At 44.5% G+C, this 24,264-nt stretch overlaps 1 protein-coding gene across 7 annotated transcripts in view; it reads right to left on the bottom strand.

Annotated features, from left to right (window-relative positions):
* Nucleotides 1-7,513: 7,513 nt before the first annotated feature.
* The window catches only part of LOC137434935 (serologically defined colon cancer antigen 8 homolog), a 99,424-nt gene continuing 82,673 nt past the window's right edge, over nucleotides 7,514-24,264 (bottom strand). For 4 of the 7 annotated variants that reach the window (XM_078784902.1, XM_078784899.1, XM_078784905.1 and 1 more), the window contains 5 exons: nucleotides 17,652-17,804; nucleotides 13,976-14,110; nucleotides 12,553-12,672; nucleotides 7,825-7,967; nucleotides 7,515-7,716 (listed from right to left, as the gene is read on the bottom strand). In XM_078784902.1, the coding sequence (XP_078641028.1) occupies nucleotides 7,530-7,716; nucleotides 7,825-7,967; nucleotides 12,553-12,672; nucleotides 13,976-14,110; nucleotides 17,652-17,804 (738 nt within the window). In that variant the 3' untranslated portion in view covers nucleotides 7,515-7,529. Of the gene's footprint in view, nucleotides 7,717-7,824; nucleotides 7,968-12,552; nucleotides 12,673-13,975; nucleotides 14,111-17,651; nucleotides 17,805-24,264 lie in introns of all 7 variants that reach the window. The other 3 variants (XM_078784904.1, XM_078784900.1, XM_078784898.1) reach the window with 2 other exon arrangements.

Below are 24,264 nucleotides of genomic sequence, written 5' to 3'. Positions count from 1 at the left end.
CATCAGCCCACTGGTCCTAAAATCCTGTTCTTCCGCTCTTTCACTCCCTCTCTCTGTTCTCTTCACCCTCTCTTTTGCTCAAGGTCAACTGCCATCTGCTTGGAAATCAGCCAACATCACCGCTTTGCACAAAAAAGGTGCAAAAACAGATCCTAGCAACTACAGACCAATCAGCCTTCTCCCAATTATCAGCAAAGTCATGGAATCCATCATTGCTTCGGATATGAAATCTTTCCTCTTCTCCAATGGCTTGATCTCTGATCATCAATTTGGTTTCAGACCAGGTCACTCTACTCTGGACATGCTGCTTCTGCTGTCTCAACAATGGATGGAGGTCCTCAATGCCAAACAGGAAATTAGAGCTGTCTCCCTCGACATATCACGTGCCTTCGATACGGTCTGGCACCCCGCTATGCTCACCAAACTCTCCTCCCTTGGTATCCATGGAAATCTCCACGCATGGCTGGCGGACTTCCTCTCTAGTCATAGTCAACGTGTGGCTCTGAATGGGTTTCTCTCATCTCCTCTTCCTGTTCAGGCTGGAGTTCCCCAAGGCAGTGTTCTGGGCCTGTACTTTTTCTTGTCTTCATCAATGATCTCTCTGACTCTCTTGAAAATCCTCTCTATCTCTTTGCTGATGACTCCACTCTCTGCCGCTCCATTCCTCATCCCTCAGATCGGCAGTCTGCAGCCTCCTCACTCTCTGCAGACCTGGACAAAATCACAGACTGGGCAAACAAGTGGAACATGTCTTTCAATCCTGACAAATCTCACACTCTTACGATGTCTCTCCGAAAAGACCGACTGGACAACCCTCCCATCTACTTTCTGAATAATCCTCTCCAAGAAGTTCTGTCACTCAAGCTTTTGGGTCTCACTATCTGCCATGATCTTTCCTGGGAAAACCACATTTCCAAGCTGGCCTCCAAAGCCAGTCGCCGACTGGGCATCCTCCGTCGTGCGAAGTCCTTCCTTGGCACACCTGAGCTACTCACCACATACAAGGTTTTCATCCGCAGCTCAATGGAGTACTGCTCTCCCCTCTGGGCTGGTGCTCCTGCCTCACACCTAGCTCGTCTTCACGCTGTTGAAACCAAAGCGTTCAGAATCATTGGAATCTCCCGCGATGACGCTATCTCCGAGGGCCTTTCACTTACTCACCGCAGGCAGGTTGGTGGTCTTTCCGTCTTCTACCGACTCCTCTCCGGCCTTGCTCCCCCAGCTCTGTCTGGGCTCTGTCCCCCAAATATTCCTACAGGTCGCACAAGATCTGCCTGCAACCCTCTTATGGTTAAACTGCCAAAATCAAGACTCTCTGCTCACCTTCACTCCTTCATTCCTCTTTTCTCCTGCCTCTGGAACAAACTCCCTCACTCTCTTCAATCCCACTCCTCCCTCCAGGTCTTTAAAACGGCTGTTCACCACCATCTCTTATCTTCCCCAATCCAAAACCTTGATCTTTTCTACCCCCGCTAATTTCACCCCAAATCCACTTTTTTGAGGTGACTTTTGACTTCTTTCCTGGAAGTCCTTGGTGTCCTTGCGTTTTATACCTATCCTGCCTCCCCCCAGGCCCTCTCCCTCCCACACATCTCCCGATGTCCCTGCTCTCAAATGTTGTGTTTGTGTGCTAGCTCCCCTTCTCTCCCCATCTTGTCGACCGCTCCCCTTTTTATATACTTTGTTTGCTTGTTTGTTTGATTTGTTTGTTTGATAAATGTTAGCTCTTTCACGAGCCTCGACTCTGTATACAAAAAAAAAAAAAAAAAAAAAAAAATGGTGAAGAATCATTTTTAAAGTTCTCGGATCCGCATCCGGATCTTCACCAAAATGGAATGGATTCGTCCTTGTCACACACACACACACAACCTGACCAACTAGTCTCATCCGAATCTGTCCATAACCTTTTGAGATAGCCTGCTCACAATCAGACAAACACACAGGGGTGAAAATACATCCTCCATCCACCTTTGGTGGCAGAGGTAAGAAAGAAAGAAAAGTAAGATAAAGCATGGCTGCTGTTGCCCTCTTTTTAAAGAAACACTCTACTCTGCTCAACCGTTCAAAATTGCACTCAAATGAAATGCATTTGCATTGTTACACTAACAAAAAACAACAACGCAATTCATTCAGTAAATGGCAAAATTAGTGACATTTTAGAACAACACAGAACCATCGAGAGGTTTTGATTTGCTGGAGGGATTCGTGACAAGGAGGACGTCAAATGGGTTGCGGCCAAAGGGAATCGCTGTCCCCACGACTCAAATTGTTGTTTGCTTGCCGTGTAACCCGAGTCGCACAACCCTCGTCCCTTGGTGAAGAACACTCTGTGCACTTTTCGTCAAACCTTGTTATTATACACGCAAGGAGTCGAGGCAGCACAAGCCAATGCAATGTACTATGTCACTTGAATCGTGGAGAGCACGTTGCTCAAGAACCGTCGTGTTCGTGTGAACCAACATGACTTTGTGATCACTGGCAAACATCTTCGTGTGATTAATGTGTTTCCAAACTACAGGCGTTTCACCAACTTTGACTGCACGCTGTGGTGGTGGATGCTTGCATGTTTATCCTGGCCCTTTTTGCTGTCTAGATGTTAATTTTGTATATGTTACATTTTTGGAATACCTTTTTGATCTTCGGGAGCCATAAAATACATAAATAAACGATAGCGGCTCTCGGTGGAGCGCATACCTCTGCCAGGCTGAACAGTTTATGTTTTGCATCGCACTGACAGGCCGGATCTGCATCCAGACCTGAACCAAAATCTAATCTAAAATCTATCATCTATATAATTATATAAAAGAAAGTTTTTGTTTGTTTGTTTGTTTGTCTGCGCAAGCTAATCTCCTGAATGGTGGAAAGATAGGAGGAAACCTCTAATACAAAAAATGTCGGGACGGGCCCCGGGGAGGTTATAGGCTATGTGGCGAGGCCGGTCGAGGCCGCTTCGGCCGGGCTAGGCCCATTTCGCAATTAAAAGCTGAGCTGAATTATCATAGTCAATCTTCTACGGCCACGAGTAAAAGCTGAATTATGGTAGTAAATTCATTCAAAAAGAACCCGGGCAACGCCGGGTGCTTTCGGCTAGTGTTATATGTATGTATATATATACATACATATACATACATATACATACATACATATACATACATACATACATACATACATACATACATATATACATACATACATATATATATATATATATATATATATATATATATATATATATATCAGTCATTATGCGACTCCATACCATCAGTGGTGAACCGCCATATGGTATCCCATTCAGCTGTTGCTGTACTTTAATGGGAGCGATAAGCACCACCTGCCACACGTTACATTATCTCTGGTATTCACTCATTATATGGTGTACTGCTAGATGGCTCCTCCGGAGTTTGGCATCAAGGTGTACGTACGTGGCGGTGACGTCACTGCGTGCGCTCATTAGGTTGGAGAACTAAAATTATATTCCAAATATATATATCGTTTTGGCCATTTCTGTCAATGATGAAGAATCACCAAAAATAAATTCCAGTATCCATCTTCGCATCTTCACCAAAATCGAATAAATTCGTCTTTGTCAAAGACACACCCAAACTGTCCAAGTTTCGTCCGAATAAGTCCATAACTTTTTGAGATGTCCCGCTCACAAGCAGACAAAGAAACAAACTCAGGTAAAAACAACCTCTGTCTACCTTTGGTGGCGGAGGTGATGAGCTTTATATGGATGAGTTGTGGTGGTGGTCCATATGCAGCCTGAGGCTGCTGATTGCATCATTTTTGGGGGGCACAGCTGTGCCGCTAATGCAATGCACCCTATTACCAGGAAGCTGGTCCTCATTTTGCCGACCCCGGTAGGATGACAGGCTGGGTCAACCCACCTAGAGTTATTTCAACAGCACGGCAGGTGCTCTAACTCAAGACCCTAATATCTCAAGTCAGCCACCTTAATTGTTAAGCCAACACAAGGCTATATGGATGAATAAAGGACAGTTACAAATGTGTATGATGGTCTGCAGGATGGCCGAGAGGTACGCACCTCTCAGTTGACTTGCCTCTAAAGTCTAAGCTGTCTAGCCTGGGTTTGAATCCAGAAACAGTTATAAACTGTCATCCCAGTGTTTAATCAATGTGTGTGCCGTCCCTTGGATGGACATTAAAACTGGGCGTCCCAACTGCCGGCATTAGTTGGTGGACATAAAATATCCCACTGTGCCCTTCGTGAAGAGTAGGTGAGCTATCACCAGCAACCTGACAAATTTCAAATTCCTCCCCTAACTTATAGGGCATTGCATCAGCGGCACAGCCAACAGGTAAGTGCGGCCTTGTCCTGCATATGGAAGAAGAAGAAGAGGAAGAAGAAGAGCTGTTTACAGAATTTCTCTCGAGGGTTCACCAAGTGGTCTTTTTTGAAAGACAGGGCAATGCCACGGTACTTGCCAGGGTTAAAGCTCAGGTTCCTTATTTTGGACCAGTGCTGATTAATCTTTGACAGACTGAAAAAATCCACTCCATGCAGATGATGGCCTGTGATATTATTTATGGTCACAGAGCCAGAAGGTGTTATTTGATCAAACTGCGAAGTTAAGCAGAGCGCAGCTGGTGCAGTATTTCTATAGACGACAGTACAGTGGTGTTACGCCATGCCCACAGCACAAACTACGGCGAGCACCCAATTGTCTGTGGCACTGAACTTCCATCATCGGAACTCCCACCAAGACTAACAATAACCACCTTTAGAGGCCATTTTTCCTCGCAAGCGGGGGTTGGCCTTTTTCGGGAACTGTGGTTGTTGTTGTTTTTCGGTCCCCTTTTTGAAGCAATGTTTTACGGCCGGATGCCCTTCCTGACGCCAACCCTTTTTGCCGCCTTTAACGACAAGCAGGGAATTACCAGTGAACTGGTCCTCAATTAGCCGACCTCTGAAGGATGACAGGCTGAGTCAACTCCCCTGGTGTTAATTCAGCGATCGACCGGGATTCGAACCCAGGATCCTAGGATCCTAAGCTGACACCCTAGCCGCTAGCCCAACACCAGGGTTTTTATATGAAACCAAGCCAAGTTTATATGAAATATGAAAACCAAGACTAACAATGCAATTGCTAAATCATTAAGATTGAGACCGAGGATCCTTTTTGTCAAATTCAATTAGCAATTTGTACGGGTTTAAAAAGGTGAGTGGGAGAAGCGCCTCTTGTTTTGATTGAGCTTTCTTAAGCATTTCTAGGCGGGGTCAGCGAGCAGCCAATTTGATTGGTCGAGATGATTTAAAATGCCATAATGTGCGAGTACTGCTAAACGGAAGGGGTTTTAAAGTGCCAAGAAACGATTTGTGTTCTACAGTGTTCAAGTATATGATTCAATCGAAATAAAAGAAAAGTTTTGAGGTTGTAGAAAAAATATTTTTCAGGGGTTTACCACCGTTGATGCAACGTCGTTTACGTCATCTTATTTAACACGTTAGTTATTCGTGACTGTTATTTGTGTTCATTATGACGTCCTTAAAAACAGCAGGTTTCCTCTTTGGAATGATTTTTTCAATTTTGTTTGCCTGTCAGGCAGACAGAGTAAAAAAAAAAATCGCATCCGTGTCCGAAGGAAGCAATTAAGTTTGGCATTTTTAATATAAAATAGGCAAAGCCAAGAAAATTAATTAAAGCCTTTAGAATTACCCTTTAGAACCCCTTAGAATCACCCTTTGGAACCCCCTAGAATTACCCTTTCGAACCCTCCAGAATTACACTTTAGAACCCTTTTAGAACCCCTTAGAGTTAAACACGGTGCGTGAGAAAGTTGTTCTTCTTCATTCTTGATGGACAGACATAGCCAAATATTGAAGCAGCTTTACCGCTTTAAAAAATCGCATCCGTGTCCGAATGAAGCGGTTCAGTTTGGCATTTTTAATATGAAATAGGCAACCTATAAATAAATGAAAGCTTTTAGAATTACCCTTTAGAATCACCCTTTGGAACCTCCTTAGATCCCCCCAGAATTACCCTTTAGAACCTCTTATAATCACCCTGTGGAACCCCCTAGAATTACCCTTTAGAACCCATCAGAATTACCCTTTAGAATCACCCTTTGGAACCCCCTAGGTCCCCCCAGAATTATCCTTTAGAACCTCTTATAATCACCCTGTGGAACCCCCTAGAATTACCCTTTAGAACCCATCAGAATTACCCTTTAGAATCACCCTTTGGAACCCCCTAGGTCCCCCCAGAATTACCCTTTAGAACCCAAAAGAATTACCCTTTAGAACCTCTTATAATCGCCCTGTGGAACCTCCTAGAACTCCCTAGAATTACCCTTTAGAAACCATCAGAATTACCCTTTAGAATCACCCTTTGGAACCCCCTAGATCCCCCCAGAATTACCCTTTAGAACCCATCAGAATTACCCTTTAGAATCACCCTTTGGAACCCCCTAGATACCCCCAGAATTACCCTTTAGAACCCATCAGAATTACCCTTTAGAATCACCCGTCGGAATCCCCAGAATTACCCTTTAAAACCCATTAGTATTACCCTTTAGAACCCTTTACAGTTAGAAAGGTTCTTCTTCTTCATTTTCGACAGACGGGTCGACAGATGGAAGGAATGACGTAGCCAAAAATATGGAAGCGGGCTTCACCACTTCAACATTATCTCACGCCTATCTGCACACGTGTGATCGTGACAAATTCAGAGCCAAAGTACTGATACACTGCAGGCTCCGTTTACGATTCGTGTTCGAAATATAACATTCAATTTCAATTTAGTTGTTCCTCGATCATCAGCTGGTGTTTGCAGATAGACAGACAGACAGCCAAAGTGAACCAATTGCTTAACCCCGCTTTTCGCGTTGCGCATGCGGGGCAGAAATAAGGAAAAGGGCAAGAAGAGAGAGAGAGAGAGAAAGGAGTGTCGGGAATGCTTGGGGAGTGTGGAAAGAAAGGAAGAAAGTTGAAATGATGGAAGAGTTAGGGGAAAGAAGGGAAAGAGCAGGTCTCATACGAGAGGGAGAGGGGGCAGCAATTCTGCCATTTTGCATGTGCACCAAATAGAAGGCCCTTCCACCAAATCATATTATAGTGAGTTAAACGGACAAACTACTCGTTACTGTCATAACTTCCCCTCTCTGGTTTCTCCACTTCTTATGAAACAAAAGGTGTCCTTATCTATGTGGTGAAACTTGCCAAAATACCGTCCCCAAGTTGGAACATCGGGTTGTTCCATACATAGAAAAAAAGAACCACCTCTAGAGGCCATTTTCCCCCGCAGAGCAGGGGTTGGCCTTTTTTGGGCACCGTGGTCCTGTTTTTGAAGCAATGTTTTTATGGCCGGATGCCCTTCCTGCCGCCAACCCTGTTAGTCGCCTCTTGCGACACGCAGGGAATTACCAGTGAACTGGTGCTAAATTAGCCGACCTCGGAAGGATGACAGGCTGAGTCAACCCCCCTGGCGTTAATTCAACGATCGAGTGGGATTCGAACCCAGGATCCTGGGATCCCAAGCCGGCACCCTAACCGCTAAGCCAACAGCAGGCTAGGGTTGTTCCATACATACATGGTGGAAAAACAAATGAAAAAAAAAACACTCCAAACCTCCACTCTCAATTGTACTGTTCGCCTTGTTCAGATATTCCTCGATTTTTTCCTCCATGCATTTTGCCTCGTGGGCAAACCTCGACGCTTCTTCTTGGCGTGCCTTTGCATGGACATCCAGTTCGGTCCTGCAAAAAAAGAAGAAGAAGAGAGACACAGGAAGTTAGGCCATAAAAAGAGAGCCCCCTCAGATTCTGACACTTTTACACATTCCTTGTGTGAGGAATTCCACCGACCGAAATTGTCGAAGCTTCCGTTTCGAGTGACCAAGCTGGCCCGTGAGCCGCACTGCTTCTTCACTAGCCTGCGTGGCATTGGCTCGCGTCGACTCCATTGCCCGGCGAGTCATTTCCAGGTCAGAGGCAAGACGTTCGACTTCCTGCAACAAAGCACACCCGCAAAATTGGAAGATGACAGTCGTTCAAGGTTCACATAGAGTTTTCATTCAAGAAAATCAAAACCTACATGGGGTCACCTATTCCTCAAGGCGTTCCCCCACTACACGTGTATATTTGTCCCATAAATGAGACAGCGTTTATCTGCGAAGAAGCATTTAGGTCAGATGCATAGCAATTTCAGGATACGTGCTTCGACATCTTCGTCATGAAACGTTAATGTCACCCGGATGTTCTTTGAGTGGTCCAAAGAGATAATAATCGGAAGGTGACAACTATGGACCGTATGGGGGATGACTTTCAACTTCCGGCGCCCCCCATCTCTATAAATGTAGTATTGGTCACATTTCTCATTTAAAGCAGTGCATTAACCTGCAGCTAGGCATTCACCAAGACAGTATACCTGTCTATAGTCTGCACATTACTCATCTCACTCCATTATGTAACAAGTCACTGCAGTGCTGTGGGTTGATCCTTTTCACACGTTCAATAAATTCCAAACAAATTAAACAAAAAAACATCACTGCTCAAAATTTCAGCACCGAATGATTATGTCTACAATTAAAAACGTCCACATCAACCTTGAATATTATGAAATTGGTTTCGAATTTATTTTCCTTATTGAACAATGTGGGCTCACTGATCAGCCAGCGGCCCATGCACTCGTTGATTGAACATCAACTGTGTGTATGTGTATAGTTAACCCAAAATAACTTTTCCTCTCATTATTTTTGCTCTCCTTTAAATTTTGAACTTTTCATTTCAAACAAAAAAATACTTCGTTATTGACAAAAAGTAGAAGAACTCTTGGGAGGAATATAAATCAACGATTCTCAAGGAATAATATCTGCAAAGAAAGTCACACGATACTTTTGCCTAAGTCACACATAGGCGGATATTTTGGCGACTACTGGCGACTGCCGGCGATCAAGATTTTTCGGCGACTACTGGCGATTTCGGGCGGTCAAATATGGTCAGGCGGCAGTATGGCGACTGCAGGCGGCCACATTGCGACGACGCCCCGAGTGGGATGGCTGTTGAAGATCGACGACGACTGCATTGCGGATGCACGGCGGCAGCGTGGCGACAGTCTGGCGGCTAGATTACGACCGATGGCGGATCGCGGCGACTGCATTGGGCCCGGATGGCGGTTTACTCCGACGTCCGCAAGACTGCAATAAGACCGCCGGCGATTGGAGACGATTCACACAACTTTTTTAATCTTTATCTCTCTATTTTACATTTCACTTTATTCATTTCAATGATGTATGACATGAAGCATAAAGATGTTTGATGTGCAATAAGAAAGTTAATAAAGATGTATCATTGTAATGTAATAATCAAACTTTTCTGCAGGGAGAGAGAATGGAAATAAAGTCCAACAAATTATTTCCACTGGTCCCAAGTCCCATAAATAAAGTTTCCAAAGGACCAAAGTCCCAAAAATAAAGTTCCCAAAAGTCCCAAGTCCAAACAATAAAGCCATATCCTTGTCGGCACCACAGGACCTCACTCCACGGAGACCCTCACACCATCCTGTCTTGCCATGGAATCGTGGTATGTCGTAATGCAGTCGTATCTCTGTCGCCAGTGGCCGTAACTCGGCCGCCACTAGTCCTACTGCTGTCGTCGTCAGTCTCCCATAGCCGCAGGGGAGACGTGGCAGTTCTTCTGTAGTCGATATGCAGCCGCAACAGTGTCGGCCCGTAGTCGGGAAGATGCCGCAGGAAGGCCGTATGGCATTCGCATCTCTGCCGTGCTAGCTGGTGGGGCGATTGCGGAAGACTATGAGCGACTGGGTTGCGGCCGCTTTACGCTCTTATTACGGATATCGACGACAGCATGGCGGATTTTTTTCGAGTGCGACTGAGCGCGCCGTTTTTAAACATTTAAAAAAATATTTGGCCCCTTTGCGGCTCTTGCCGACTGCAGCCGACCTGGGGAGGATAACCACGACTACAGGCGACCGTCCATTACGGTTTCATTACGATTGTCGGCGGGTGGTGGCGATTTTTCCAGTCGCCAGTAGTCGCCGACAAATCCGCCTATGTGTGACTTAGGCATCAGATCTAAAGAGATTGCAATTTATTAAGAGGGAAGATTTTATTTTAATCCCGTAAAACAAAGATGGCCTGACAGGTTGGACTCGGCCCTCGACTCCCAGGAGGGATGTGCAATCGCCTCTGATCCGTCAAGCCTGGGATTGAATCTCGGCCCAACTACAAACTGTCTTCCTAGTGTTTCACAGACAGGGCGATTCAGTAATGTATGTGCCGTTCATCTGATGGACGCCAAACTGGGCGTCCTGTCTACCAGCATTCGGCGGTGGACGTTAAAGATCCCAAGGTATCCTTCATGAAGAGTAGGTGAGCTATCGCCGGGCAAACTATCCAAATGGCAAATTCCTCCTCTAACCTACGGTGCTACTCACAACACTGTGCTGCATGCGAAAGAATAAGAATAAGAAAACAAAGATGATTAAATAAGCATTGCTTGACAAGAATAAACAAGCATTCTGAGTATTGCGCTGCAATACATGTCCCCTACCGGCAGTCTGTCGTCCGGAAAACTGTTGGGGAAATTAGCAAGGGTTATTTATCCACAGGTTCTGAATCGTTCCCAATCGCTAATTACATCAGGACGGGCTCACCTGTGATTCGCACTCGGGACTTTGATTTATACACCTTGCAGACAGGTCAGCAGAAGCACCATAAATAAGTTTTTTTTTTTTGTATACTGAATCGAGGCTCGTGAAAGAGCTAACATTTATTTCACAAACAAATCAACCAGACAAACAAAATATACAAAAAGAGGGAGCGGTTGATAAAGAACCTTTCAAGTCGCTAAATATCAGTAATTTATTATATTTTCCGGTTCACGATCAATGATCGATGTGTATATATATGTTGCTCGGTTTGGCTCCGCCCCTCACTAAAGCGCACGCTGTGTCACGCTGTTGACGTTCGCGAGACGAGGCTGAGGGCGCGCGGTGCGGCTCGAGGAGAACTCTAGAATAAACAAGAGATATCCATTTTTTTTATACTTTCATTTAATTAACGATATCTGCCAAACCACGTGCCCTATCGCAAATTCCAAAAGGACATTTTAGTAGATTGACATGCTGAACAGATCTGTGAAGTTTCCCCTTGATTGGATCAAAAATGAGGGAGGAGCTAGGTTTTAAAGGTTCATGCTTAAAAACGTCATAACTCTGAAACCATGTGATGCATGACGTCATGCTTATTGACTTTTTTGTTCGTCATGGGTATGCGATTCTGCCTGCAAAGTTTGGCCTCAATCTGTTCAGCCGTTGCAGAGAAAACGGGGTTTTTGTGTTTTCACGAAAAACAATATGGCGGCCGAACCACGTGACTTGTGACGTCATACTTACCATTCAAATATTCTACAGACCGAGTCCCCCCTACGGTGAAAATTATTTATCTCAATCGGTCCTATTATTGCAGAGAAAATCTTTTTTAAAGGAAATTAAAACTTAAAATGGCACTGAGTTGAGGGTCATCAGAATTATCAGAATTCCCAAAGTTCAAAGTGCCATAACTTTGTCAAAAATGATCGAAACGTCGTGAATTTCGAACGTGATCTGTAACTTATCATGAGGAAACCATGTGCCAAGTTTGAAATCATTAGCATTAAGCGTTTAGAAAAAAAGTCCGGAAAACTGTTCTTTGCGTGACGGAAAGATGGACTGACAGACGGAGGGACGGCGTGCAAACCTATAGTCCCCTCCGGTGTACACCGGTAGGGGACTAACAAGAAAGAACAATCAGAGATCGCAAACCCTTGCCAGGATGTATTTTCAGTGGTTTTTAAGACTTTTGTGTTAAACAAATATGGCGGCCGAACCACATGACGGATGACGTCATCAATTTTTTTTGGGGAACCGAATTTATTCCTCGATTATGCTCAATAAATTTCATCTTGATCAGATGACGTTTTGTACTTGTGGAATTATGACGTCATAATGGAGGCACCTATGACATCATCATTAACATATTTTATTCCCCATGGAGAGTTCTTTACAATGAGCCATGTCTCAATTTTTTCTATTCAGTGCTTTCGGAGATAGAGGTGCAATTTTTTGGGGTTTTTCCAAGATGGCGGCCGAACCACGTGACCTATGACGTCATAATTATCATTAAAAAATTATACAGGTGGAGTAAATTTTTGGTGAAAAATTCCTGTCAATCGGACCAACGGTTGCAGAGAAAATCGTATTTATTCTGTGCAGACAAACAAACAGACAAAGGGACTCAAATGCAATACCCTCTCCTCAGGCGAGGATAAATAAAGCATATTCAGTGCCTTCCCCACAGAGCAAACCGACGATGGGGCAATGTAATTTTGTCTGTCGGGCCAACGTTGACACAACGTCGGATGGCTTTTACACCATATTGCCAACGTTAGACCGATGTTGGAAATCCACTTGCAACCGTTCCGATTGCCAATGTTACCCAATATCGATGTGCTATCTGGGTCACATTTCTTTCAAAATACTTGATGCGGTGTCATGGGGGAAGTGGGGTGGGGGCGACAACAGGACAAATTCACCTGATCCTTCAATGCCACCTCATTAGCACATCTCGCTCGCAGCTCTGACAGCTCCTTCTGAAGTTCGTTCTTCTGCAATACTGCCCGGTCCACTTGCGCTCGCATTTCGCTGGAGGTCTGCTTCAAAATTCCAGCAAAAATAAATACAAATATACATACACGGTTAAAATCAGCCTGCATGGCATCACAAGAAACCAAGTTTCATTCATCAATTGAACTTCTTTTTTTTTTCTTTTTTTTTTGTATACAGAATCGAGGCTCGTGAAAGAGCTAACATTTATCACACAAGCAAAATCAAACGGACACACAAAGTATATAATAAGGGGAGCGGTAGACTTTTGGCAATGCTAGTAGATAGCCGTTACCAAGCAGGTCTTACACAATACTAGATAAAATGGCGGTGCAATGTGATGGCACTTTCGACATAAAGCAATTCAGGGAGCACTGGCAGCAACAGAAGCAGAAAAAAAATATTCAGGCCGGTTTAACATCGCCAGCAGTGGAAAAAAAACTCGGCAATCAGAGCCTTAAAAAAGGCCATTTGGTCCATTATGCCTGCACCACATCGATATCCCAGCACTCCAAATTGTATTGCTACTCTTTTTGAAAGACACCATGAAATAAATCATATTCCGCAATGCAAACACATAAGAAAACAGACAAATATTTGCACAGGCCAGTCAGTATCCGATCTTTAAAAGGGCCCAAACACATTCGTCATGAGAGATAAAAGCTTATATAAACGAGAACGGCACTCGGAAGAGCACATACCACAACCTAACTGAACAGTTTTGTGTTTTGGATTTCACCGATTGGCCGGACCTGCATCCAGACCTTTTAACCAACATCTAATCGGCTTGTTCTTGTCACCCACCCAATCATCCACCAAGTTTTGTCATCACCCATCCACAACTTTTTGAAATATGGTGCTACATATCGTGCAATGGTGCAAAATCACTTTAAATAATTCTAATATCCTGATCCGGATCTTCACCAAAATCTAATCAATTAGTCCTCGTCACACACCCAACCTTTCCACCCAGTTTCATCTGAATCCGTCCATAACTTTTTGAAATACGGTGCTACATATCGTGCAATGGTGCAAAATCACTTTAAATAATTCTAATATCCTGATCCGGATCTTCACCAAAATCTAATCAATTAGTCCTCGTCACACACCCAACCTTTCCACCCAGTTTCATCTGAATCCGTCCATAACATTTTGAGATATCCTGCTCACAGACAAATAGAGCTGAACACATAACCTCTGTCCACCTTTGTTGGTGGAGGTAACAACAATAAAAGACAGACACCGAAGAAAGTATAGATGCAAATGGTCAGACAAGAATACAGATTGCGGTTGAGGCTACCACACATGCCGGTATTACCAATAGTTTTCCAAAAACTACTTTGGCTCCAGCACCTTTGCGAGCTGGCAGTCCAGCTGTGTTGAACAATGCTGCGAGATGGTGAGCTGCTCGGCCAGCGCCACCCGGTCACGCACCATCCTCTCCAGCTGGGCGTCCCGGCTGCTCGCCGTCTGCGTCAGCGACTGGACCTGCAGGAACATCAGAAGGTCAAACAAAGGAGAAACGGACAATGATCAACTTTCACGTGGATACAACGCATGCCGAGATGTTTCTCTCAAAAACGAGGGCCTACGGAGTGACCCATGATCATTCATGAATCGACATAAACTAGAGGGATGATGATCATTTAACACAGTCCAACATTTATCCGATTTAACACATTTATCCTATTTTAATGTGTTGATAGTGCGAGGAGAGGGTCAATGAGAAATATCCAAAATTGATAACTGATTTTCCTTTATTAACCTAAAGAATACATAGTTTCTCCATAAAGATCTCGAATGGGGCCAGTTTATCAGCTAATCTGCCTTCAGGGTGAGTTGTTTTGTCATCAAATCTGAGGCAAGCAAGGAGAAACGCGAAATGCTGCAAAGAAAACTTCCACACCTGTCCCACCTGTCTTCCAAAGATCCTCCAGATTCATTCCGTTGTTGTGAAAACCACCTGCCAACAAAACAAGCCCCAGAAAAGCTTTCATTTCAACAAAATTCCATGGGACTGACAATCCATGAATTTGCCCACCCTGACTTCTCCCAATGGAAAATCTTCCTTTCTGAATTTGGTGATGACTAACTTCCCCGCCAATGTATCTTGCTCGTCCTCTGCCCCCAATTGACTCATCTGATCATGTGCTTGTGAAGGTCAACATCTCTCTTGGCCATTTTCAGAGAGCCTCCTCAGTATCGACGTGTCTGGCATGGTCTTCAAAGCAGCCATCAAACATCTGGACTCGCAACCCTCGACTCATCAAACAGCAACCCTCGACTCTGACTCTGCAACTTAATCGGACGGCATCAGCTAGCGTGTCATAAAAATCTGCTCTGCTGCTCTTGCACTTCCTCTCTCTGCCCTTTTCACCCTGCCATTTACCCTAGGTCATCTTCCATCTGCTTGGAAATTAGGCAATATCACAGAATTACATAAAAAAAGGGGCAAAAATGGATCCTCTTAACTGCTGACTAATTAGCTTACTTCAAACCATCAGTAAGGTCATGGAATCCATCATCACAGTTGACATAAATTTATTTATTTTCTCCAAAAGCCTCACCTCAGCTCATCATTCGGATTTAGACCTGGTCACTCTCCCTCGGACATGCTGCTTCTTGCTCTCCCAAACAATGGATGGAGGCCCTCAATATCAGACATGAGATCAAGGCTGTCTCTGGACATATATTGAGCTTTTGATACAGTCCGGCATCCTGCCTTGCTCTCCAAACTGTCTGCCTATGGAATCCAAGGCCAATCCACTCTTGGATTACCGACTTCCTCCACGCTCGTAGCTAACATCTGGCTCTCAACAGAACCCTCTCTCTGTCAAGAATGAAGTACCCCAAAGCAATGTTATTGGCTCCATCTTATCCCTAATCTTCATCAATGATCTCTCTGTATCTCTGGAAAATCATCTTTGTCTCTTTGCTGATGACTCCACTCTCTGCCGTTACATCCCTCATCCTTCTGACAGACAGGCAGAAGCCTCTTCCCTCTACTCAGACCTTGACAAAATCTCAAATTGGCTAAACACCTGGAATATGTCTTTCAATCACTGATAAATCCCACACACACAATCACTCTCTCTGAAAGGACCGTTCCGCAAACCGTCCCATCTACTTTCTCAACAACCATCTCAACGAGGTTCAGTCACTCAAACTCTTGGGTCTCACTTTCAGCCATGATCTCTCTTGAGAAAGTCACATTTCAAAGTTGGTCTCCAAATCTAGATGCCGACTGGACATCCTCTGTCGTGCAAAGTTCTTCCTTGGCACACCTGAGCTCCTATCCACCTACAAGGCTTTCGTCTGTAGCTTGATGGAGTAACTGCCCTCCCCTCTAGGCTGACTTCCCTGCCTCACATCTTGCTCAGCTTAACGCCATGAAAACCAAGGCTTGCAGGATTATTGGAATCTCTCAGGATGAAGCTGAGTCTATGGACATATGACTTCGCAATCACTGACAAGTTGCTGGTCTCTTTGTCTTCTTCTGCCTCTTTTTTGCACCCTCTGCCCTTTCCGTGCTCTGTCCCACCTCTCCTCCCCACCCCGCTCACCCCCAGGCCATGTATCTACAGGATGCAAGCAGTCCACCAGCAATCTTGCAACCTCCTCCTAGTGAAACTGCCTAAATAAAGAAGCACTACTCAGCTCCACTAATTTATTCCTCTCTGTTACTACCTGTGGAACCACCTTCCATACTCTCTTCGATCCAATTCTTCCCTCCGGGTCTTCAAGACAGCTGTTCACCCCCATCCAAAGCCATGATATTTTCCACACCCATTAAACCACCCCCACCCCTGTCAAGATTTTGCTTTTGTATCCATCTTGTTCATCCCTTGCATTCTCCCCTACCCTCATCGTTAACTGAATCCCTTGTTTGTCCGTCTCAGTCTACCTTCACCCTCCGCTTTGCAATTAGCGTTTCCCGTCTCCTGCTGTTCCCTTTGTTACGTTGTTTCCTAATCTGTTCTGTGTCTTAGCTCATGTATGTATATTTCATTATTTCATCACTGATGTACACGTTTGTGTTTGTCACGAATATATATAATAATTCGGGCCTGATCAAGAGAGACCAAAATTCCAGAGGTGTTGTGCATTTAGGGCTCAACCTTTCAGCTCTTTTGGTCTGGAGAACACATTATGTGCACGGGTGCAACCTCTCAAACTAGGATCTTCTTTCTCCCACAAAGTCGCCTTGTCCTTGTCGAGCATCCATCACATCTAGTCCGCTTCTGTGGGGTCTGTTGTGGTGGTGGTTCTTAGCCAGAATCCTCACTTTTCAGATTTACGCTGGGGTCCTTTTGGACCGCAAGCCTCTTTGTGCGCTTGTTTCTCTCTGGCCAGCTGTGGTTGAACTTAAATAATATCTCTGTACACGCTAGATGCATTTTCAGGGAGCTACTACCAACCTCACTGGTGTCAGTGTTGCTGTCTGTGGATACGATGGTTGATAAAAAAAATTGGGGTCCGTGAAGACCCCAGTGCACTAATCGGAAAAGCAGCTGCGTACCAGTTTCCAACTGTCTAACATGTATGAAACTGATAAAATCAAAGGTTATGCAATGAAAAACTGCAGAAAAAAGCAGGAAGGGGGGGGGGGGGGGGGAGAGCAGTGAAACAGAAATACAGAAATATGAGGTGTAGGATACGATCAGAGATAGACAAGTTAAAGCGATGCCCGAATGGACGCATGTTTACAACACGCAATGTACAAAGTCGGTTAAAAACTCAGCATTAACCTTGCTCAAAGATATCGGGTTTGTTTAAAACTACTACAACACTTCATGGCCAAATCAAGCGTAGGACTGTTTGAACTTGTCCGGACAATTGAGGGTAATCAACAATATTCCCAATGCAATCTAAGTCGTTCATTTGTTCCTTATTCATAAATAAGCAACAATTGAATGAGTTTGGGGAGCTTGGTTGGCAACGCAGTCAGAATATGATGGTCAGGTATGCCACCAACTGGGAGAAGATGAGGGCTGAAACTGTAAGGTCGTTTTCTAGCCGAGTTCCTCACCATCACCGTGAGAAGCTCCTTTTCCTTTTGCACCTCTTGCAGAGCCGACGTACGAGCCCTGGCCAGCTTTTCGTTCAAGAGGTTGAGCTCTTTGTTGTGCTGATCCTTCTGTCGAGTAAGCTCTGTGCGCAGCTGTTCATTTTCGACTTGGACCTGCCAAAGGAATGGAGGGCAGAAGAGAGGTTGCTTGGAGGGTCACGCGATCCTCAGTGGCATCTTTAATCAAATATGGCTTCTTTTATTTCATTTCGTATCTTTCCCTGAAAGCTGATAGGTATGATGCTAAAGATTTTTGACATCATAAAGCAAGTAATGGACAGGTCCATTCCATTAAGGAGGGTGGGATTTGGGGGGAAGATTGGGTGGGAGGAGGGGGGAGTAGAGAGCAAAAGTGGTTATGATCCTGCTAACCATGGCCAACTTGTTTGGTGGTCCCAATTCCCATCCAACATACTTCCATGAATTTTTAGATAACTGTAAGAATAAATAAACCACTTTTATCAGGACACGAAACGCAAGGCACACCACCGCTTGCAAATGCCTTCCTCATCAGAGGTCGTCATGGTAGCAATTGGCTACGGTACCCATGTACCTTCCAAAGTGATGTCTCTCCGAAAAGACCGACTGGACAACCCTCCCATCCACTTTCTGAATAATCCTCTCCAAGAAGTTCTGTCACTCAAGCTTTTGGGTCTCACTATCTGCCATGATCTTTCCTGGGAAAACCACATTTCCAAGCTGGCCTCCAAAGCCAGTCGCCGACTGGGCATCCTCCGTCGTGCGAAGTCCTTCCTCGGCAAACCTGAGCTCCTCACCACATACAAGGCTTTCATCCGCAGCTCAATGGAATACTGTTCTCCCCTATGGGCCGGTGCTCCTGCCTCACACCTAGCTCGGCTTCACGCTGTTGAAACCAAAGCGTTCAGAATCATTGGAATCTCCCGCGATGAAGCTAACTCCGAGGGCCTTTCACTCACTCACCGCAGGCAGGTTGGTGATCTTTCCGTCTTCTACCGACTCCTCTCCGGCCTTGCCCCCCCAGCTCTCTCTGGGCTCTGTCCCCCAAATATTCCTACAGGTCGCACAAGATCTGCCTGCAACCCTCTTATGGTTAAACTGCCAAAATCAAGACTCTCTGCTCACCTTCACTCCTTCATTCCTCTTTTCTCCCGCCTCTGGAATAAACTCCCTCACTCTCTTCAATCCCACTCCTCCCTCCAGGGCTTCAAAACAGCTGTTCACCACCATCTCTTATCTTCCCCCATCCAAAACCTTGATCTTTTCTACCCCCACTAATTTCACCCCAAATCCACTTTTTTGAAATACCAACTTCTTTCCTGGAAGTCCTTGGTGTCCTTGTGTTTATACTTCTACCCCCCCCCCCCCTTCCCACGCCGCCTCCCCCCAAGCCCTCTCCCTCCCACACATTCCCGATGTCCCTGCTCTCAAATGTTGAGTTTATGTGCTTCCCCTTCTCTCCCCATCTTGTCTACCGCTCCACTTTTTATATACTTTGTTTGTTTGTCTGTTTGAGTGATAAATGTTCGATCTTTCACGAGCCACGATTCTGTATACAAAAAAAAAAAAAAAACTAGAATCCGGGCACTCGGTAGAGCGCATACCTTCGCCGCAGCTACTGTTCTGTACTTGGCATGGGAGTGTATGCGATGTGAAAGTGAAACTTTATGTGAAATGCGATCGATTTTTAAAAATCAGAATTTGAGCAAATCTGTTTCATTCGTCTGTTAATATGCCTCCCCGATTGACAAATCTGCAATTTGAATTTCATTTGAGGTTGAAATGATTGCGGGAGATCGCGTTATAGTGATGACGTCTTGGATGGACATCCTCTTCTTCAGTCGCTCATAACTTTGAGTGAAATACGATCGAGTTAAAAATAGTCAGAATTTGAGCAAATCTGTTTCATTCGTTTGTTAATATGCCTCATCTCTTGACAAATCTGCAATTATAATTTTTTTTGAGGTTGAAATGATCGCGGGAGATCGCGTTATAGTGATGACGTCCTGGATGGACATCTTCTTCTTCAGTCGCTCATAACTTTGAGTGAAATACGATCGAGTTAAAAATAGTCAGAATTTGAGCAAATCTGTTTCCCAAAATCTAATCAAATGTGTCCCGTATAATAACCAATCATCCCACCAAATTTCATGCAATTCGGTTGAATACTTTTTGAGTTATGCGATTAACATACACACACACAGACATACAAATAAATACACAGCGATCAAAACATAACCTTCCGCTTTTGCGAAGGTAAAAATAAAGTGTACTGTTCCCGTCAGACACCATGTGATCTTCAATTTCCCAATTCCAGCTTAGAGCAAACAAAGCTAAACGATACAGTTCGGCCACTGAGACGTTCTGCCAAAATCATGGCCATTTTACCAGAGGCAAAGGGTGAGGTCTTGGCCACAGATACCATCATAGGCGAAGGATATGATTGCCATTGGGTTTATATACTTCCTATGTAAAATATTTATTTACCGGTACGGTAAAAGAGTCAAAGCCATCAATGTGTCATTTTAAAACATCGGCATCGTACCAGTCTGATATAATGGATTCACTCCCTTCTGTCTACTCCGGAAGAATACAAAAATGAAACGAGGAACAAAGCTTTGAACGATCAAAGACGAATCTTTAGAGAAATGGGAATGCCTTGTTCTTAATCCAAACAATGAGATTCAATTCATGTGCTTTGCTACAGCAAAGAGAAATGTCAAAAATGCTCAGAACCGGATCATCATTCTCAAATCATAAGATTTGGTGCAAATATATTCTGTATTTTCAGTGTATTGTAGCAACCCTCGAGTTGTCGAGCCTGGGTTCGAATCCCGACCCAGCTATAACCAGGTATCCTGGTGTTCCACAGGCGGCGTGATTCATCAATGGGCGTTTGTCCTTCGGACGGATGTTAAACGGGCGTCCTGTCTGCCGGTATTAGTTGGTGGACGTTAAAGATCCCAGGGTGCCCTTCGTGAAGAGAAGGCGAGCTATCGCCGGCATCATGAACAAATTACAAATTCTTGCTTTAACCTACAAGGGGGCACTGCATCAGTGGCACAGATGTTTTGCAAGCAAATGATGCTACCTGCAGCTATGTTCTGCATACAATATAAGTAGTACATAATAGTACAACCGTTCACAAGTACAACTTTATATCAAACCTGGTAAAAAGCCTGTCAAATAGGACGGGTTGGCACAGTTTATTCGGCGGTGCAGCCTCATGAGCGTGCCAAAGTCTGAAGCCTCGGCCTAGTGTCAGGTGTGCTTATATCTTCTTTATTTATTTATTAGACATCCTCAAAAATCGACTGTAGTGAACACACATTCGTGTTAAAAGATTGGCCTTTAAAACCTACCGTTATGAAGGGGGACATCTGTACAAACACACAAACTGACTGAGTTTTATGTGGTAAATTGCAAAGGTTTTCCTCATCACTACTTAAGTTTAATATATTATGGACTTTGCCCAAGTACTCTGAACAAATTTCAAAATCTCAAGATTGCAAGAAAAATTGCTCCATTTTTTTTTTTTAAATCAACAAAATTATTTTAAAAGTGCTTTTTAGTAGGAACAAGCATTACGCCTCGGTCCCCCGTCGGTGAAGTGATGTGAGTTGACAAAGTGGAAGACGCAAGGCGGCCATCTTGGATTTTGACGTGGCGACCCAATTTTCAATAGCGTTCTTCCTTATGCCTAGATACATCCACACACCAGATTCGAGGTTGGTAGTTCGCTTATTTTTCAAGATATTCAGCTCACAAGGTTCAGACATACATGGCGTCAGACATACATGGCGGCGGCCATCTTGGATTTTGACGTGGCGACCCAATTTTCAATAGCGTTCTTCCTTGTGACTAGGTACACCCACACACCAGATTAGAGGTTGGTACTTCGCTTATTTTTCAACATATTCCGCTCACAAGGTTCAGACATACATGGCGGCGGATTTTGACGAGGGTTGCACCCACACACCAAATTAGAATTCGGTCCTTCGCTTACGCACGCACGCATGCACGCATGCCCGCACGGATGCATGCACGGACGGGAAAACCATAGTCCCCCTTTCGCTCCGCGGTGTGACGGGGGACAATAAGTTAGGGATTCGTTTAAAGAAATAAGAGAAGTAGTTTATAGGGAACCACCTTTCGAGGCCATTTTTCCCCACAGAGCGGGGGTTCACCTTTTTTTGGCACCGTGGTCCCCTTTTTGAAGTTTTGGTCCCCAATGTTTCGCGGCCGGATGCCCTTCCTGCCGCCAGCTCTGTTCGCCTCTTGCGAAACACAGGGAATTACCAGTGAGCTGGTACTCAATTTGGAGACCTCGGAAGGATGACAGGCTGGGTCAACCCCCCTGGCGTTAATTCAGCGATCGACCGGGATTTGAACCCAGGATCCTCGGACCCCAAGCCAGCACCCTAACCGCTAAGCCAACACCAGGCTTAAGATAAGATAAGTAGTTTATAGTCAATATGCAATTTAATTATTTACTTACTTCAACCACCGAAGGTGGATGGAGGTTGTGTTTTCACCCCTGTTTGTCTGCCCGTCTGTGAGCAGGATATCTCAAAAAGTTTTGGATGGATTCAGATGAAAGTAGGTGGATGAGTTGGGTAGGTGGTAAGAACAAGTCGATTCGATTTTGGTTGAGGTTCGGATGCAGATTGGGCATTTCAGTGGGATACAAAATGTGAACTGTACAGCCCGGCGGAGGTATGTGCTCCACCGAGTGCCACTCTAGTTCAATAGAGATTCTCAGTTCACATGTCAAAAAATGTTTTATGAGTGAATGCCAGAAAAGTCACCGGGTACCACAAACATCATAAATTATTCGTCAAAAGAAGTATCCAATTGGCAGGTGATATTGACGACAAAATCACTATGAAAGTTTAGGTGATGTGAAATGGTCCCTATCATTTGTCATTCCTCATTACGACGTTCCTGACAGGTAAATATCATGGTAGCCATTTGAATAGTTAGCCTCTAATTTGAGTTCAGGGAATACATGGAGATAAATTTACATCATTGCTAAATGGATAATAAATGTGATGACAATTATGTTTCTCACCAAAGATGGCAGCTGTTGCTAATAGCTCACACTTATTGATCGCAGCTGTTTGCAACTGGGAATACAATGAAGAACAAGACAGCGTTCAGCAATGCAGATCCTCATTTCGTATATGGATTATAGATTAAATGTTAAATGTATAACTCTTCATTCATTGCTCCACAAAAGTGAGTGCATATATCACTCAATTTTTTTTTAAACGCATTGGAATGAATGGTGTTGATTACAGTAGATCAAGGTGCGGACACCTTCAAGGTGCGGACAAACGCATTCGCAGCAACGAGCATGGCTACATTGTACACAGTCAACCTTTTCTAGGGGCGCGGCTGTGCCACTGATGCAATGCCCTCCATTGCCAGTCAGCTGGTACTTATTTTGCCGACCTCAGAAGGATGACAGGCTGAGTCAACCCACCTGGTGTTAATTCAATGGCGTGACAGGGGTTCAAACTCGGGACCCTAAGATCTCAAGCCAGCCACCTTAACCATCAAATCAACATCAGGCTTTAAGAGATCAAAATAAACACTTATAGTTGAAGTAGGTCACATGTTAGAAATACCTGCAAAAACATGTAAAAATCAAAATTCACTGGTTGCAAAGGTATTCAGCCCCTTAGGTCAGTACTTGGTGGAAGCACCTTTTGCAGCAACTGACTGCTATGAGTCTTTTTGGGTAGTAGGTCTCTACCAGCTTTCCACAGTAAGATGGTGAAATCTTTGCCCATTCTTCACGTGAAAATAGCTCCAGATCTGCCAAGTTTGATGGGGATTGTCGATGGACTTCAATCGTCAAGTCTCACCAATAAATGTTCAATTGGGTTCAAGTCAGGACTTTGACTGGGCCCTCAACAACATTTATTTTCTTCTTATTCAGCCACTCCAATGTGGCTTTATCTTTGCGCTTCGGATCACTGTCCTCCTGAAATGTGAATCTCCGACAGTTTCAGATTCATGGCTGACTCGAGCAGGTCTTCATCAAGGATTCTCCTGTACTTTACGTGGGGATAGGGGAACATTGTCCCTTTTAGCCTGTCAAGACTGCCAGACCTGTTGATGAAAAGCAGCCCCATAACAAGATGCTGCCACCACCATGCTTGACTGTCAGGATGGTGTGGAATGCGTGATGTGCAGTGTTCGGCTTGCGCCAGACATAACGTTTTAAACTGAGACCAAAAAGTTCCAATTTTGCCTCGTCTAACCAAAAATAAAAAAACAAACTTTCTCCACACACGTGCAGTATCATTAGGATGCTTTTTCGCAAACTCCTTACGAGCTTTTAAATGTCCTTTTTCATTAATGGCTTCTTTCTTACCACTTGTCCACAGAGGCCAGATTTGTGAAGGGAATGGCATATTGTTGATTGATGAACACTGATCCCCATCTCGGACATAGAGCCTTGCAGATATTTCAAAGTCATTGTTGGATTTACAGTGACATCCCAAACCAGTTTCCTGCTTGCCCGGCTGCTGAGTTTGGATGGGCGACCTGATCTGAGTAGAGTCTGGAAGGTATGATACCTCTTACA

Source organism: Myxine glutinosa, chromosome 9 (genome assembly GCF_964187855.1).
Source record: "Myxine glutinosa chromosome 9, kmMyxGlut1.1, whole genome shotgun sequence".
Taxonomy (NCBI): domain Eukaryota; kingdom Metazoa; phylum Chordata; class Myxini; order Myxiniformes; family Myxinidae; genus Myxine; species Myxine glutinosa.
This window is presented reverse-complemented; position numbering and strand designations above follow the sequence as displayed.